The sequence below is a fragment of the Heliconius melpomene genome, chromosome 1, assembly GCF_056956725.1.
Source record: "Heliconius melpomene rosina isolate 202511_hmr_F chromosome 1, ASM5695672v1, whole genome shotgun sequence".
Taxonomy (NCBI): domain Eukaryota; kingdom Metazoa; phylum Arthropoda; class Insecta; order Lepidoptera; family Nymphalidae; genus Heliconius; species Heliconius melpomene.
Genome location: NC_140389.1, coordinates 1,652,731 through 1,671,628, shown reverse-complemented (window position 1 = coordinate 1,671,628; position 18,898 = coordinate 1,652,731). Strand labels below are relative to the sequence as shown.

Sequence of the window (18,898 nt, the reverse complement as noted above, 5' to 3'; positions counted from 1 at the left end):
ATTTTTTTGGCATATTTTTATAGACTATGTTTTGCTTCATATTCAATTTGTTTGCCATAACGTGATTGAAACTGCGTATATTTAAATTATATTATATGTTTAAATTATTCTACTTATAACGACGTCGTCTTAAGCAACATTGTTTCAACTTAAAACTATTATATAAAATTAGAAAATTAATCTATATTTAAACTCAACTCTACAAAGCAAGGGTGGAGAGCGGTCAAGTGTCAGATAAGTAGTCATCAGCTGGCAGTAGGCAGGCCGGCCTCGATAGCGGATCTCTGTTGACCTTAGCATAGATTACTTGGTCCGATTTGACGTGGTGGGACTGACGTTTGATGTTTATTATGAGTAAGAGCCATTATGGTTCTTAATAGTTTCGCTATTACGTTGCATTCTGTTCTAAAATCATAAGTTTTATTATGTTAGATAGAAATATGTTGGTATTATATTTCAGTAATGAAAGTTAGTTGTCCAAGGATATTGTTAGAAGATAAAACGTTAAATAGAATAATATAGTACTGAACGTAGTAAACAATATAATATAAATAATATTTGTAGATATATGTAAAGTAAGTATTGTTTTAATTACGTGTATCACGAAATATTTCAACCTTGGCCCGAGACGAGATATACGGCCGTGTTTGAATTACCTTATAAAGTCATAAATCCCGGCAGCGTTTTTGTTTACATACAAAAAGTATGTGAGCTACGTTCGCGTTACTGGCGAAGTATTGACGTTGTTTCTATTTCCCACACTGTGGTTTGTTTGCTTATTGAAATAATAAATGATGGCGCTACGAAAATCTACTTGCTAGCCGGTTTTTTGTGTTGTTTATGTATTTTTTTGAGTAGATATTTTCGAGTAGATTTTAGCTCGTATTGGTTTTGGATTTGGTATGTTAGTTTTAATACCTGATTTGAAGGTACGAATTCCTCCCGCGATCTACATTTCTAGTTCCACATTTCGTCGGCCACTGTGCCACGACTATCTCTCATGACCTATTTAACTAAAATGATATGTATAATTTCACAATACACTAGGTACAAATAATAGTATATTATGCACATATGTTGTTCTGTTAACCAAATTAAATGCATAATAATGTATGTTTATACGTTCGCTGTAACGAGATTCGTACACAATGAGTGTGCGTCACAATCGCGAGACCGTTTATATCTACAAGTGAACTTTTTGCTTCTAATTTAGGCATGCCTTTTATGAAATATTTAATGATGATGTTGAATTTGTTCCCTCAGTCTACCTTACTATATGCATCGTGAAGATAGAAAAACAAAACTATATCAGAGCCATCTGAAATTACCTCGAAATATTTTTTATTTGTTGTGTGACTTCATTCTGTCTGTAATAATAACTGACAATAGGGTTGCGTCACGTCACTGTACGATTGTAGTTGTGTATCTACTTGTAAACGTTCGCAATTACATTCGTATATAATCGTTGTAAGCCATCGTCGTTATACATAATGTTAATACGTTATCAAGACTAGGATTTTGTCTTGAAAGTTTCCTTTTTGTGTTGTATCTTATGAAATTTTGTAATATTTTTAAGTCTTATTGAGTTTTTCAAAATTTGTTTTTTTACTTCACGCTGTATCTCACACATACCAGGGAACCTGGGATTCATTCCTCATTAGGACATTTCCGTGTTTCGTTTGCGTGTTGATTGACAGTACTCAACGCCGCGCTTTAAGAAAAAAATTAATAATATAACTGATTACGTACAAGTTCTTCATGAAAAGGGAGTGATTTAAGATAACTTTCTACTTTAATACAACTTTAGTAACTGATTCAAGGTTTATCTATAATAAGATTACCAAATATAAGTTTTTGGTAAAAATAATAAACACCCACGCATTTAATTATATCGCTATCTGTCAAATTTATCAGATAGAGGCTAAATGTGTGCGCCGAAAACTTATTATATTTCAGTTGAGTATGTCGATTTCATTTCAGGGAATCGACCTTTATTTGTTCTTACGTGGCTTGCCTCAATAAACTACGTTTCTATTATTATACATAAGTAGTGATTTTCTTTTAAAATAATTGTATTGGTGACCTCTATATAAAGTTTCCTAAATTGGTTGTGTATTGGTAAAAAATAAATGTTTGTACAAATGACAGTTTTTAGTCGAGATATTAATCTCTTATTCGATATATTTTATACGTATACGTTTCATTCTGCCCTTATGTGTCGACTCTAGATTCGAATCGACGACCCATTTATTTATATGATATCAATAATTCATCAAAATAATGAGTCATGAGCAGGTGACGGTTAAATACGAAAACGAGTTTTTAAAGTAGGTAGATACTTACATGTGAGATGGAGTATAATTTTATTTAAAAACTTGTAAACTTATTCTCCACGCGTGCTTATTTTACTTGTACTGACCGCTCGATTTGTAGGTAAATAGGTGCCTCTTGTAATGTATTTACGTTTGGCATTTGTATTATGAGTGTATTTAGTTTGTTTTGTTTAAGAAATATGAAGAGCTGTTCGTGTTACGTAATAGTGTATTAACATATTTTTTGTCTATTATAAACAGTAGGCATAGCTTTATTAAAGTGTAGAGTGTGTATATATTAAAAAGTGGAGTATCAAACACTTCGTTCTCTTTTGATTATTATTTTTTGATATATATAGTGAAGTTTCTCGAACTCCCTATACATTAGTTTTTCAGACACGGATTTATAAACCACTCGTTACTCTGAGATCGATCTCAGAGTTGAGAGCGTTTTATAAATGCTGCCTTAGTTACTGTTTGATAAATCATTCCGTTACTATTTAATACAACTCTATAATTGATAAATTTAATAATTAATATTATAGATAAATATCTTCTTATCATGTAGATAACTTGGCTTGTTATTATCACAAAATGTAAAGTAGGTATAGATATAATTTATAGATCACTAATATTTAATTAATTTATATTTGAATGTCGCCAAATGGAAGCTTACGTCACGGCTATAAAAAAATGAGCGATGAAATTTTCGAGATATTGGGTGCTGAGTGGCGGAACTCAACGCCGCGACTTGTCTACTAGAGCGGGGAAATGAAAAAAGAAACACTCATTCCCGAATGTCACTGTTGCTCCACTGTTATATTGCAGCAAAGGGAATGAGAAACTTGCAACAGTGTCTATACAATCACACGAACGGATATTAATCTCAATAATGAATCAAACATTTAAATGACTTTCACTTATAAATAGGAAACTGACGCTTCGAAAGTTTTATGCAATTGGATCCGGTCATCGAACAGTGCTCAGGTTGTTTACCTCATACTCGTCAATTAATAAAATAGCTAGGTAAGGTCTCTTTTATGAGAAGCAATGCTAATGCTCTAATATAATTGTTAAGTTCTTGTGTTTACTATGTAGGTGCATAGTGTTACTGAAATTTTGAAGGCAAAATAAAACTTGTTAGAAGCAGCGTATGTGTATTTCAGATTTTGCCTATGACTACTCTATGAAATCTACTTACTACTAATACTCCATAATAAGTAATTCACAAAATAAAATCTTTAAACCATGGATTTTCATGCGGTTTTCACTAAATAATAAATAATTCTAGCAAAATTCAAAGTTATCATCTAAAGTATCGAAGATTTGTAATGTGATGTCATATAAAAGAACAAATTGTAGCGCTTTAACCACAGTGACTAGTCATAATCGCCTTCTCTAAGCGAGCAAAGCATTGAGGCGATCACTAGCTGGACCTACCTATAATATGTAAGAGTCTATATATAATAAATACAATAATAAAGATGATACTTCCACGTGACGCACGCGTGTTAAGCAACGAACATTCCTTTATATTGTATTTCAACCACGCTATGTAATTGTATTCCTTCTGTTTGTATATTTCTCTTTGGTATTTTCTACTTAACCATATTGAAAATAATAAAAAATATAGATAGATAGAATACACACAAAGAAATCATAATTTTTTTAAACCTTTCTATATAATTAACATTTAGAATGTTAAAGTGTCGGGAAAATGTTTAATATTGAATAGGTATCTCTACCCACTCACCCTTACTTTTCATTTACTAACAATCTCCAGAGATGTTAATAATCTCGCATTTTCCAATGTAACTGACACTTGCTTTCATTTATACATTAAAAGCTTAAATAATTTAAGTCTCTTAAATAACACTTTTACAATGAAAATTTCAACTTTGACGTGACAAAGGTGAATGTTTCTAAATGTATACTTAAATTTATTTATGTAGCTCAGATCCAAGTAGGGAATTTAATTATAACTTTGTTACGATTACTTGTATTGAAAATATTTTAATATATTAAGTTTATACTAAGAAGGCGTTGACAGGTTGAGGTTATGTAAAAGTTTCCAAATATAGATAACAAGTCTAGGTGAGTTTGATGAGAAAAAGAAATGTCTTATCATTACTGACGCGTGCTTCGCAACTTTTCTTTAAAATTTCTCTTATCTTTTTGCTACTTATTTAACTTACCAGGCACAATTATTTCTAGATAGATAATTTCTAAAAGAGAAGAATATTGATGGTACTATATTAATACTATTATAGTATGTTATAGTTGTACTATTTAACCGTTAACTAAAGTACACAACTTAAGTTAAGCTTATAATATGTATTTGTATCAGCTGTCATTCCATCCTAATACAGTTGGTTAGAGCTTATAGGGATCAGTGCCATCTGATCTTTTAAGCTGTTTATTAGAGCTGTGACCTAGCTCTAGGTTCAGGTTAGTTTGTTGGATTACCATCCATGCTTAGATCAACGAGGCTAATCGGGTAACTTGCCAAAGCACATCCATCTTACAATGAACGCGTTGAGTTTAATTTAATTAACCCTACGTATTACAACTGTATTTTAATGGTTTCACTTTTTATAGTAGGCAGAGGGAACTTAGTGCTAAGATACTCCGTCGAGTGGCGGAACTCATCGCCGCACTTTGTCTTGTTGCGTCAGCCATTATATGGAAACAAGATTTATACTTCCAAGTGGGAATTGGACCCACGACCGTCCCGTTTTATGTTACACGCTGTGCACTGCACCACGACGACCTCTGAATAGAATAAACAAATTTCACTTTTATTTTCGTTTATTCGATTGAATTTCAATATCCACTGAATATGTATAACGTATGTGACTAATTTAAATCGGCTCACTAATATATGTATCGCTTATCTCCATTCGAGGTACGCACGATTGCGTTTTCAATACCCTAGGCTTAACAATAATATATTAAAGTCTCATTTTATCAAATGGGTCAATACTGTACACACGCCGAGGTTAAATTGTTTCGACTATCGATTTTTATTTATAATTTTAATAATTACTAACTTTTAATAATTATAATAACTTTTTTCGTTGTTTGTTTTTACTGAATTAATCATTCGATAAGATACTTTTTTTATAATCTCTCTGCGTTTTTGCAAAATACAGGAAGTCTTATATTATTTTTATATTAAGATACGACAACACACTTGTTACAACAAGACAAGAAATAATAATTCATAGTGTCCATCATCAATTTTTTATATTAATGCATATAACTCCAGATTTAATACTATGATGGTAGTTCCACAGAAATAAAACGTAAGTAGGCATTAAACTACCATCGCGCCAAATGACATAGTAACAAAAGCTATAAAAGTAGGCTTCGTTTAAAGTTTCATTTGTACGGCGGGTACCCACTGTGGGCGTAATCGCTTTATGAGAGATCTAAATTGTCTCAAGATTTTGCTCTGTAATCAAACTGAGGAAGACCTTGGACGTTAGAAAAAATGCTATGTCTATATAATGAGCGGGCTATTTGAGTAATGATTTTTTTAATTTAAATAAGTCAATTTGTTTTTTTTTTTAATTTCGCTTATATTTTAAGTAGTTGTTGTATGGAAATACTCAACTATTTTAGTTATAAGCTCCTTCTATAAAATTTTAATTGCTGACGGATGCCATTAGTTAACTATGCCGAATAAAATATTGAAAAAAATATCTTTAACAAAAACTAAACATTTATTTTATTAATTATATTCATTTCATTTAAAATTTAAACTAAACATTTTTTTTACTACTTTGTCTAATAAATAGAGTAAGTCTAAAACTTAACTGTCAGTACTTTCTCCATTCTCCAATTCGATAGAGACGTCCCGTATTAAATATTAGAACTAAAAACTTATTATACTTAGGTTACATTTTCATCTTTCTGTTTTTGTAATGTAATGAAATAGGTGTACTATTAAAGTTTTGCTTCAAAGTTAATTAATTTTGAGGATACAAAATCGGTAAAAAATATATATAGTGCTTTGTGCTTTTGATAGTGATTTTTCCTTTTACATCCAAAAAACAATAGTGTCAATTTTCACGCTCCTGAATTCTAGTTTCAATAACGACAAATTGATCGTAAAACGAAATTCGAGCTCTACAAAATTGGGAACATCAATCTGCCACGAGAGTGTACCGTTACCCGTCTACCGTTACCGCTGCTGGCCCACACAGCGATTGTGCTGGAAATTAGTTTGGTACTTAATGCCGATGTGAAAGTTATTATTATACTTATATCTTAATCCGCGTCTAAGAGTTTAATATGAGATGTGGTTTGTAGATATGGTAGAGATAATAGGTGCGGTATTTGTTAATGTTAAAATTTTAGGGTTTTATAGTGTTTTTATTATTTTTTTATGTTTTCCAAGTGAATATGTAGTTCTACAGCGTGTTTTTGATTCGGAGAGCAGGAAGCATATCTCTATGATAGTGAATAAATTCATATTATAATTAGTATCGTAATAAGTTAAAATAACCATTTAATAGCTGTCGTCGATAAGAAACGACAACTAACTAACCAGATATACTCAGTTTGATTCAGAGTGTGAAAAGCTAAACTGTACGGTCTGGTGGTGTTCACGTGCGTTTTTCCACGTGGATGAACATTGACGTTTGTACACCTATGTACAGTGTACACACGGAGGCGGCGTCGGCTACTCAGCACAACCGGTTGTGCTCGCCTGCGATACTTTTATAGCGTTTTGGCCATTTTTAGTTTTTACCCTTTTAAGCTCCTTGTAAATGTATAATGTGTATTTATTCTCTTTGAATTTGCAAAATAAAATGTGTTTTTTTTCTTTTCTACTTTGACGAGTGCTTTAACTATTGTAGGTTGATATTTACAGCGGCAAACGAATTGTTTTATGTTGTTTTATATGTATTGAAAAATGATATAGGTGTATCATATTGATATTTTGTGTAACATTTCGAATGTAAATTCGGTGGCGGGGCTCAACACCGCGCTTTGTCGCGACACCGGAGCGAAATATAAATTTAAATAAATATTTCCTTGTGGGCGAATCGAACTCACAGTCAGCATCACTTGTGCCATGCGCCGATATTGTATTTTCTTTTTAAGTTATTTAATTTAATATAACAATGCAGTTTCCATGCACATGTCTCCACGTGACTGTCATGTCGGTGCATATTGACAAGGTAATACCAGTTGCTTGTTATAGCTTTTTAGCGACCGGTTGCTTACGCTTTCTATTTTCAACCTTCCCGTAACTAGATATGACGCCTTGTCACACCATATTTTTTCTATCTTTTAAAGAATAATAATGGAAAACCTTGTGTCTCAGTGGTAAAAGATACTGAATTATTTGCGTTAAATTATGCTCTATTTGCTTAATTGTTAGATACATGTTCTTTTTCAAGTTAAATCTTTTTAGATACCGAATTTTAATAATACGTAGTACGTAATCTTAAAATTTATTTATCTAATAAAAACAAAAGGGTAAAGAAAAATTCTTTTGATATTAAATATTATAGTTAGTGGCCTTTCCAATGTCAAAGTTAAAATTAAGTTGTTTTAGACAGGCTTTAATTGAGTTGCAATTTGTCAAAGTTACGAACTAACTTTGGAACCATTTAACGGATGGAGTTACGCGATTAATTAAGAAACTAGTTAAAACCATCTTAATCGTTATATTTATATATTATATTTGTAGAGGCCGTCGTAGCGCAGTACAGCTTTGGAGTTGAACTCCAACACGTATAAATTATTATCTATATTGCAATTATGTTCATATATAATCATCATTTCTACAAGTTCTCTCGACAAATTCAATTGGGTGGAAAATACGGAACAAAATGTCCAATAGGTTCCCTTTATCCCTGGTAAATGCGAAAACTAGCGTGAATCTGATAAAAATATTTATATTATACCTATATCATTATATCGCATTTTGTTAGAAATTCCAAATTTCAATAATTTTTATTATATGTATAATAATGAAAATTAATTCAATATTATTTTCTAATAAAACTTATATTATTACTTACATTTAAAATTTACAAAAAATACATAGCATATATACATGATATTAATCTCACTTACGTGTCCTCGTATGAATGTTTTATCATACATAAATCGCTTCACCCGCCTCATATGGACATGTGAAATCTGTAGCAATTATGACTTATACAAGGTTCTAAGAAGTTAGTGTAAACACATTGAAATTGCTTTGGTTTTATAGATTTTATATGGCTCAATCACGCTCGCTCAACTCGTAAAGCATCTAACATTTCACTTAAGAATCTTTGTTTTATATCATCTTTTGTAGAGAAACGTTTAAGTGACTTTCAATTTTATAGTTCTCTATGTATTCTAGAAGTAAAAAATTAATATGTACCTTCTTGATAAAATGCAGCTTTATGCTTGTTTACATTTTTAACAGTAGAGTAGGCGGAGAGTTTTCGTTCCCCACTTTCTTTGTAAATTTGAGACATTTATATTATTGATTTAATTAAAACTGTAGTAAATGAACTTTGAATATAAGAAATATTAATTTTTATTTACATATACCTAATATTCCAATTATAAGGATGAATTTGACTTATATTCAACCGTCGTTCTCTCGTTATCCCATACAAGGTATATTGAGGAAGCAATTTGTCTAAATAGCGTGCACTTTAAAATGGACCGCAAAAGATTTATGTATGTCATTACACACAAATTAATATGCCCCTTTATTTGGTTCGATCGTCGTTATAATTTATAGAATATCGTGTTTCAAAAGACCGTGAACAGAATGTATGGGTAGAGGTACACTTGTTCCCATTACACCTACGTTTCGTACTATGTGTTGAATGGTGATGATTGAAAATATGATTCTTTACGTGATTTATATTTGGATAAATTTAGATAAGACGGATAAATAAAAGTTTTTGTTGCAAAACACAAGTTATATTACATAATGCACATAACAAATATAATACATAAAACTGGCCTTATCACTGTGATCAAAGTGATCTCGTCCAGACAGTCAAATTGTAAGGTTAATTTCAGTATAAAATGTAATTTTATAGTAGCTTTATCTATAAATTTATACTGTTTTAGTATTTTACAAAAATAACTGTAGCATTGGTGTAAACGGCGTCATTCCGCTCGCTTCACAGAGAAGGTAAAAAAACAACACCAGCGTTAAATGTGCAAGTGATTAAAAAAGTAGAATAAGATGCAATCTTGGAAATGAGCGGAAATTATCGTAATGGCTCAACTGAACGGTTTGTTTCTCTATTGTTAAAAACGATCTATTGTCTCGAATCGTACACGCGGCGAGGCAGGTTAGCTAATGTATTCGATATATACTTTGAAACATATATACTGAAATATTATATTCTTTTCACATATCGTTGTATTAAAGTTTTTCTAGTGAAAAACTTGCCTTTTCTGCAGTTGTTTGCCCAAAGAGAATTCAGCTCTACATTTTTTATAAGGGGATAGAAAAAAATATTTTAAATATAATAAATTCCGAAGTGAATTTCCAATGAAAACCAACTAAGATATATTTAACGACAACACATTTAAGTGGGTACTTTATATTGTAAATTAATGTATAAAGTAAATTGATGTTTTTAGTTGTTGATTTCATTTGAATTATAAATGATTTAGTAGTAGGTATATATGTATAAGTGTATGTGAGTATTCATTTATGTGTAAGCTATTAAAAATATATTACGTACGCAGATAGCGTTATTAACATAAATAAGTAATCTGCTCGCTATTGACGTAGCATTCGCACTTCAACTAGAACTGTTTGACTTACATCGACTAAATGATATATCGCTTCAGTGAATTTATATCTACATACCTATATGATTTTACTGTTACAGTTGGAACCGTGAATAGTAATATATTTTTTTTATTTTTTATACCAGTTCCAGTAACATTAGTAAAAAGGATTTTATAGAAGATTACCTTGTAAATTACTTAGTCTAAGCGATTACTCCTGCTGCTCCTGAGTATTTCTGCTTTAATTTATTTTCTCTTTGTCTTTGTTTGTTACATTAATTCCTACAATAGTATTAGGACGTATGTTATGTAATGTTAATATAAGTAAAATTATTAAATATTAAAGATTTTTCTCTATATTTATTGCCCAATAAGAAACTCTACACTTTTTATAACCAGAAAAAGGAAATAATTATATTTATATCCACGACAATTTCATTTAGTGGTCTTTTTAATCAAGTTAAATTTAACCTATCCAAACTGTAATTATATTGTACCATAGGTCATTGACAGTTAATTACGCGTACCTTTTAATTAGTAAGACCTATTTTAGTTCGTCTTAGTCACGTTCATTGTGCAGTTCACAGCGGAGTCTCTCAAAAACAATGTCGTAAACTTTCTCCGGCAGTAGGCGGCCGTTGCATCATAATAGCCGGTTCTATTCAATTTCTTTACTGTTTTACTTTTTTTTTCTTGTTTTCTCTTTTAGTTTTTATTACAATTGTGATATTATAAAACAGCATTATTTATTCAATTTCCTCTGTATGCAGAGAATTCTAAATTTTCATCTAACAACGTAAATGCTCGACTTGAACTAGGTCTTATTTCAGTCACGTATTATATATATTCTCAACTTTTCTTCCCGGCGCAAAGGGGAGAAAAATGCAAAATCATCTGCAAAATCTCTTTGTAGCTCGCACTAGTACGTGCGTGAAAGTCTTGTACGGCTTCAGTTACTTGGATCATAATAACCACTGCTAGTGTAGAAATAATTTTTCGATGTGATCGAAATGGAATTATTATATTAAGTAAAAATCTCAAAAGATTATATTATTTAGTATGAAAAAGTAAATTTAATACGTCATATCTATTTAAGATGGTTTCTGAATTTCTTTTTTTCATATCCATTAATCGACGTTACGGAGTAGGTACAGCTCTTAGATATATTTCTTTCCTACATTAAGGTCTATTATAGAGTAATAAAAAATGTTCAGTATAGTATAGCGGTACATTTCCCGTGGAAGTGCGTACCAGCCGGGTGACAGGGCAACAATGGGATACAATAGCACTGAGCCCCGAGAGCGCTAAGTGGTGATTTGTCATGTTTGAGCAAGCGTGATGTGAAGACAAAACGTCTGATGATCGCACATCCAAGTACCGTTGAGACGCCATTTCTTTGTATGAAATGAGATCATTTTAGATGTGGGAACATTCAAATTTAATGGTATTCTAATTGTTAATTAATGTTTTCTTCTTCTGCGTTTGATTGAGGAAATTAATTTGTGATTCTGTTCCATTTGAGTAATGCTCACTGGTGAAAGTGACGGCTTAATGTAATTGTAAATACACATATACATGATGGTCCTTCACTGAAGAGCGATCTTATCGTAGTTTTCAAGATCTTCAAGTTGTCGTGTTTTTAAAGTTTCTCGAATTTTTGGCGTATGAGAGAATTAGATTGGGTAAAGACAGTGATACGTCAGTCTTTTTTGCTCATTTTAGATATAAAATATTTAACAACGGGGAACAGAACTGGGAATCTGAAATAAATTATATTCATACAAAATAATCAGTTCCTCGAAATAGACGGTAAAAAACTTCCAAATTATCCAACTGTCAGTGAGGTCAGACGCATTAACATCGTTAACAATGTGAACTAAATACGCATAATGATCGCCTAATTGCTACAGATGAAATTTCATGTCACATTCGAATTATAACGATCGTTGCTTTTGGGACGTGTGTCAAATGTAAAATTGTAAAGGCGAGTATTTGTATAAAAACTGGTTTTGATAGTTTTATGGATAATGTTATGTGTATTTCTTTGGAATTTTGTAAAAACTTTTATTTTTTTAATATGAAATTATAGTATTTAATAATTTAGTAACGTGATAGATTGATAGATTTTATTATATTTGTCTAACAATTCAATTGGAAGTGTTTGATTTACTCGTGGTTCTTTTGTAGAACATATTGCTATACTAGTTGAAACTTGAGGTCTAAAAAACAAATAAAAAGTAATTTTGATGCACAAAATCTATTCAACGTTAAAGTACCCACGTAAGATAATTAAATCCGCTTGTAAAGTAAATAGAAATACTGTGAGGACAAACCGCAGTTTTATCTAATCTGAGCGTCATGTATCAGTCGCGAGGCCTTCGCTACGTGTGAGAGAGACGGAACACTCGTTTAGAGCGAGATAGCAGTGTACTCGGTTCGATGCTCGTGAGTCATGCGCCGGCGCACAGCCTTTTTGTTTCTAGTGTCTAGTGTGAGAGTCGGTTTACTTTGTCAAGTTAGGTAGAAATCTAGCAATGTTAGACTATTTATTAATAAAATATATAAAAAAACATGTTTTTCAATTTAAAATAATTACATAATTAATTTTAAAATATATTTTTTAATTATTTTTGACTAAATACTTAATTGAAGATGAAGCGCCAGTCGGTATCTCAAGCTCTACCTAGAGTGTGACTAAAGCAAAGACCATAGGGAAGGAACGCTCAAAATTCCTATTGCCAGCTGTGTAAATGTATTTAAAAATGAACACTTCATAACACGTACTAAATGCGTTAATAAAGGGAAACTTATAAATTCATAAGAATTAGAATTCATTTAAATTTCTATTTTATAACAAAAAATAAGTATTCATGAGTCATGTTTTACTGGTCATGTCCTTTTTTTTAGTGGTCGACGCTCCTCGATAATTCATCTGCAAATTATATTACAGCATAGATAAATGGTATTATTAGCACTAAACCGTTGAATGTTCAGATATGAGATATTATAATATGAGTGTACCCGTGTACCGGCCGCTTGTGAACTTGCCGGGTGACTCACGAGATTCACTTTGATGTTTTTTTAATACTGTGGTTAAATGTCATTGGGCTGATTTTGTTTTGTGGAGATGTAGATTAATTCAAAGTATTTTTTTTATATATTATCTTATTTTGATAATATAATTAAAAGTTATCGTTGCGATTCATCAATATTGAAGTTAATTTCTAAAATTAGAAAACCTGTGACTTCTTATTTCTGACATATTATAAAATGTCGTGTAGGAAGCTTAATTTTAGAAAGATTTTAAAATATCACTATAAAGTTGTCACCGGATTGTAATTTATATCTATTTACGACGTCCGTGAAATGAAAACGGAAATGAGAAATCGCCTATTGCGGATTCCTTTTAAAGATTTAATACCATCTCGTTTATCACGTTAACTCAATAATGACGGCAACCCGAGACAACCTGCCGGAGTTTTTATTTCATAAAAAGTTTAAGAACAAAACAGGTTCCTGCCGTTTGCCGTCTGCAAAAAATGAGCAGCGTTTCACAAAATGGCTGTTTCGAGTGTAGGTACCTTTGAGAGTTGCTAATTTGCGTGGGACGGAATTACATGGTTTACCTCGTCGTTAAGTAGATCAGGTATTATCCTACACAAGGGTGTATCATAGATTTTGGTTAGATTTATGTTCATTTAGTTTAAAGATTTTGTATAATTTTATTCTGTATTCAGTATTAGTTATTGACATAACAGTCTTAGATTATTCACGTTGTCTACGGTATTTGGTCGATAGCATGGAATATATTCATAGAAATAACTAGCAGAATAAAAATAAATTTTTATGTTAATACTCAAGTTCAACATTAAAGAAATTTGCGACAGCTGTGTGCGAATACAGCAGAAAATGTACGTACGCTAGTCGTTGTATAGAGGTCGCTGTGACCGCAAACGTCTCATGTTGCTCTGGCCAAAGAGGTTTGAATTACCAGTAGTTCAGAATATATGAGACGGTCTCCAGGGCTTCCAAGTTATACATTAAGTTTATACTTTGCAGTAGCTAATGATAATTATATCAGGCAAAAATATATAACTTCGAATATTATTATTATTATTTAAGAAATATATACGAACTTATATTGGTTACCAATTATTTTTATTAATGTCCAACCTAGAGTAGCCTCAAATTCTTAAAGGTTAACACCGTGACCTTTCCAAAAGAAAGATTAATATTAACCCAACGATTTCCGTAAACGAAAGTCACGCGAACTCAATTAAATGAGTCCAATATTAGAACTGAGGCCATCGTTTTAGTATTTATAAATTTTATTGATTACTTATAAGATAAGGTGTATTTTGAAATAATTATTGATTTTAAATGAAATAACATGTAACTTGTACATATCTATCTCTCTCCTAACACAAAATGCTAAATAACTATTTGACGATAAAATGTTTAACTATATACGTACCACCTATAATATTTTTTATATTGATGATTTAATAATTGATTTTATTTCAAGTTTCTTAAGGCATAAAATATTAGCTATTTTGTTTACATTTTTTATAAGCTATACTTTGACAGCCCTGAACTGAGTCGATACTATTATTTCTAATTCATTCACTCGTGAGCCTCTATTTCGGGACGTCTAAATATACTTTTGCTAAATGCGCACGATTTACCGAATTAACGTATTTTGATTGTTGAATAATCTTCTTGGGCACTGAAACAATTAAACAAAATAAACGAATTCTATTTATATTGATGCCACCGTTAGCGTGGAGTTGTTGATATAACTATACATATATAAGTAAATCATCCTAGCTCTTATATCAATATGCTGGTTGTGTACAATATAATGTCCATAAAAAACAAATAGCTCGTTTCAAATATAATTATGATATGATATCTCCCGTTCCACTTTTTAAAACTTTTACTTCATAATTTAAATGTCGTGGTTTTATCTCGATTCGCTGAACTTTTAATTATAAAGAGTTCTCTTTATTTATTTTGTCAACTTGGTTGACTAATTACCTCTTATCATTTGAGTTGATGTCGAAGTTGGCTACACCGGGAGAAAGTCGTTATGATGCGATTAAACGTTGTTTGGAAATAAATCTTGAGAATTAAATAAACAATACGGTCATCGACGTGTTTTTAAAGATTATACTCTATTCGTTATATTGTTAAATATCTTGTGATTTTAGTATTTTTTATAATAAAATGAACGTTTATATTCTATAGGATAGATTATGATTTGATTCTATAAGATAGAATATACTTATTGATTCTATCGACCTCGATACCATCAGCACAGCATATGGTCTCGTGAATGATGTTTCATAATTGACCTCCAAACAATGTTAACATGTCGTTCATTTTAGTTAGATAATAATGTGTGATAAATGTGTGATAAAACTGTTACTACATATATAAATCTGGTAAATATTACATAACTTTACAACCAGCGGTGATAACGCGGTGTTATTTTTATTCTACCTCTGGAAAAGTCAAGTGTGTTGTCATTACGTGTCGCTTTTTGTATGTTTGTTTGTACAAGTGTGTCGGTCTGTGTATCTTTTCCAGGTGTCTGGGCGGCTTTGTGTGCAGCTATTACATATTGGGGTGAACGGTGAACGGTGTTGGTTATTGCCCTCACTAAAAGTTTTGTTTGTCTCTTTACAGATACTCGGCTGCTGAGTCTTCGATCGAATTTACCACGGAATCGATTCGAATTTACGTTAATAATTTATCACTTTTGGTTGACGTCAGTCGTCGTTTATCGATAGTAATTATAGGTTTAGGTATTGCGTTTAGGTGAAGGGAATCCGTAGTCTTCTTTATAAATATGGCAAGTTCACATCAAATTCAAAGCAGGATGATTATTATTTTATGATGTTGAGTCTTTTTCTTGTACATAGAAATTAACTGCGTCTGAGTTAAGTAATTTGAATTTGGATTTGGAGTTATGCTTTCTTTTCTGATTTAATAAAAATATACGTTCTTTGAGATAATTCCACAATTTCTTCCGATTGCCTTATTCGCATTCGAATTTTGTATCAATAGAAGATTTCTCTGTAGACGAACAGACAATATAGTGTTTATATTGAAAATCAGAATGTTCTACGAATAATCCTTGCATTGTATTCATGAAGCTACAAGTAAAGTAATACGTTCTTATCTCTCACGATTTGTTCCGGCAGACGAATCTAATCGGTTATATATTTGTCACGGTAAAATCGAGACTTCTTTTTGTTTCCTTTTTTTAATATTATGTTTCTTTGAGTCTTACATAGTCTTTAAATGACGCTATATTTAATGACTATTGTCGTTTTTTTGTAAGTATGAGTTAGTTTTTGCTCTACTCATTCGTTCTGAGTACTGAAATGCTAATGAATTATTTTTGGATTTATCATTGACGTCAATATCTTGCTAGGTTTAGTGACCGATCCATGTTTTATATCCACCTATTATCGATATCAATAATGTACACTTGTCATAATTATTCAAAATATTTTTTGGGTAAATTAAAAAAAAATCTAAATATCGATCGCATTGCAGTCACTCATTAGTTATTTCTATTCCAGATTTATATCGAAACGATGAATTGTTAGATAAGTATAGTGAATAGTGTTATCGTGCGTGATAAGCCTGACAAATAAAGCGAATGGGCTGTTTGAACATTTATAAAGTGATTACATTTTTTTGAAATATAATGGTTATAATCTAAAATGGAAAGAAAATTAACTCGTGAGGATTTTATGCGGAAGAGTTTCCGAGCGCCAAGGGTGTCGCCTGCTCCTGAGTCACCTACTGCTGTCAACGGCGCACCACCACCCTCGCCGGTGTCCCTAGCCATGCTAGAGAGAACTACCCAACGCACTGAATATGAACTTACGGCTGCTGGTATAGCTCCGAAACGCTTAGAGCTCAATAGAGCTCATCCTATTCATCTCAAATCTTTCCCAGCCACTGAGCCTCCAGACGATAACGGACCGATGCCACCGTCAGACGATGTCTTACGTAAACTGGAACGACAAATCGGTGAAATGGAACGTGGCCTCGAAAGAGCGCAGAATGGAACTGTACCAGTAGACGAGCGAGTGAGATACGCCGAGCATGAAAATCTGCTACGTACAGGTGTGTCTTCGGTCGGCGGAGGGGGGTACTTGCCGGCCGACTCTGACACGGAACACGACGTCGTGCCCTTCAATAGAAATGAAAGTACAAGGAGCAGTACCGGAGCGGCGGCGCCCAGCGCCCGGCCCGCCACTCGCCTCTCTCGGACGAACTCCGATACGCAACAACACAGTGTGGCAGCCACGGCTCGCTTGATGAGAAAGTTGGCCGACGGTGGCACTAAAGATGAGAAAACTAAAGTTATTTCTAGAAAAGCTATTCAAGCGAGAATGGAGAGAGTGAAGAACTCCGTGGTCGGTACCAAACACGAGCACAGGGTCTTAGCCGAGCACAGAGCTGAACCTGTGTCCCCCAAGAGTCCTACGTCCCCCGTCTCGCCGCGCTCTTCTGTACAGGTAAAATTTATAGTGAACGTCTTGTGAATGTCTTCTGTTATTAAATAATATATGTTTCTACGAATTTAACAGTTACGTTACGTTATCATTGATAAAATCAGATATAGGCAAAATATATATTTAGAAATGGTATGAAAAATTTAACGTAGGATTTAAACTCGCACCTCTTGGAAACTGTCCAAGCGCTTTGACCAATAAGCTATACGTTTTCAACACGTTACAACTATTTCATTTATTTTGTTATTCGTTCATTCATATGAAAATATTATATCGTTTCTAAAATTTTTCATATAAAAACTTTGATTATAAAAAGTTTATGGATGTTACGATGTTGCAAATATGCGGACTATTAAAGCTCGCGTTTGACACGTCAACTCGAAAACATTTTACAATCCTCTTCCCACACAAATATCAGACACGTGCTTAGCAATGTAATAACAAGCACTCATTAGGAGTTAAGGTGTTAAGAAAAAACTGTATCCGTGTCTGTCTTGATTTACCACTTTACATATTAATTATGTCATAATGTTTTGATTTTTTTAAGTTAATTGTTCGACATTCATTAATGTAATAAATTTCTGTAGCTAGTAATAGTGTACCTTGCTAGCAAAACTTGAATTGTAATTATATAAAAATATTTTTTTATTACAATTTGTATAATTTACATTTATTTTTTATTACAATTGTTGCAATTTGTATGTCAAATCCAGTCGTTACAAAATGCCTCTTATCGCCAGAACTTTCAGACCTTTTATCGAACTTTTGCTTCTTTTGTCTACAAAATGTGAAAAAAAAAGAAGAATTATAACAAAACCAAACGATTGAAATTTTGCCCATCCAGGGGAATGGATTATATAATATTTGTATTTTTTCGCTTTGAAAACGAGTCAAAGCGCGGCGTGTTTTGACACTCAATACCTTCTGCGGAAAGTGGGGAACAGAGTGTCTTTACACTAGATTCGAAAAGAAAGAGTTAGCATAGTAAAGTTACGAAAATTAAATATTATTTTTAAATAATAGTTTTATATTGTAAGTGTACGCAAGATATAATAATTATTCCACTTAAGTGGGAGCGTTTGATCTACAGCCACCATTGCGTCATCACTTAGTTTTTGTGTCACCAATTAAAAACTTATTCTGATACAATCCATTTAAAACTTTAACCTTTTTCGAATTGAGTTCAATTTATTACTTACTTTGTTAGACTCGCATTCTCGTTCATTCATCTATAAACGAACCGAAAAATAGTTTTTTTATTGGTAAGAAATTAATTATGTG

The 18,898-nt window shown here is 32.1% G+C and overlaps 1 protein-coding gene across 13 annotated transcripts in view; it reads left to right on the top strand.

The window, feature by feature from the left end:
- Positions 1-18,898, top strand: part of LOC146540897 (serine/threonine-protein kinase MARK2) — a 120,688-nt gene that overhangs the window by 48,491 nt on the left and 53,299 nt on the right. For 8 of the 13 annotated variants that reach the window (XM_085190016.1, XM_085190034.1, XM_085190053.1 and 5 more), the window contains exon 2: positions 16,673-17,620. The exons of the other annotated variants lie outside the window; for them this stretch is intronic. In XM_085190016.1, coding sequence (XP_085046142.1) covers positions 16,817-17,620 — 804 coding nt within the window. In that variant the 5' untranslated portion in view covers positions 16,673-16,816. The remainder of the gene's footprint in view (positions 1-16,672; positions 17,621-18,898) is intronic. 13 annotated transcript variants of the gene reach the window in all.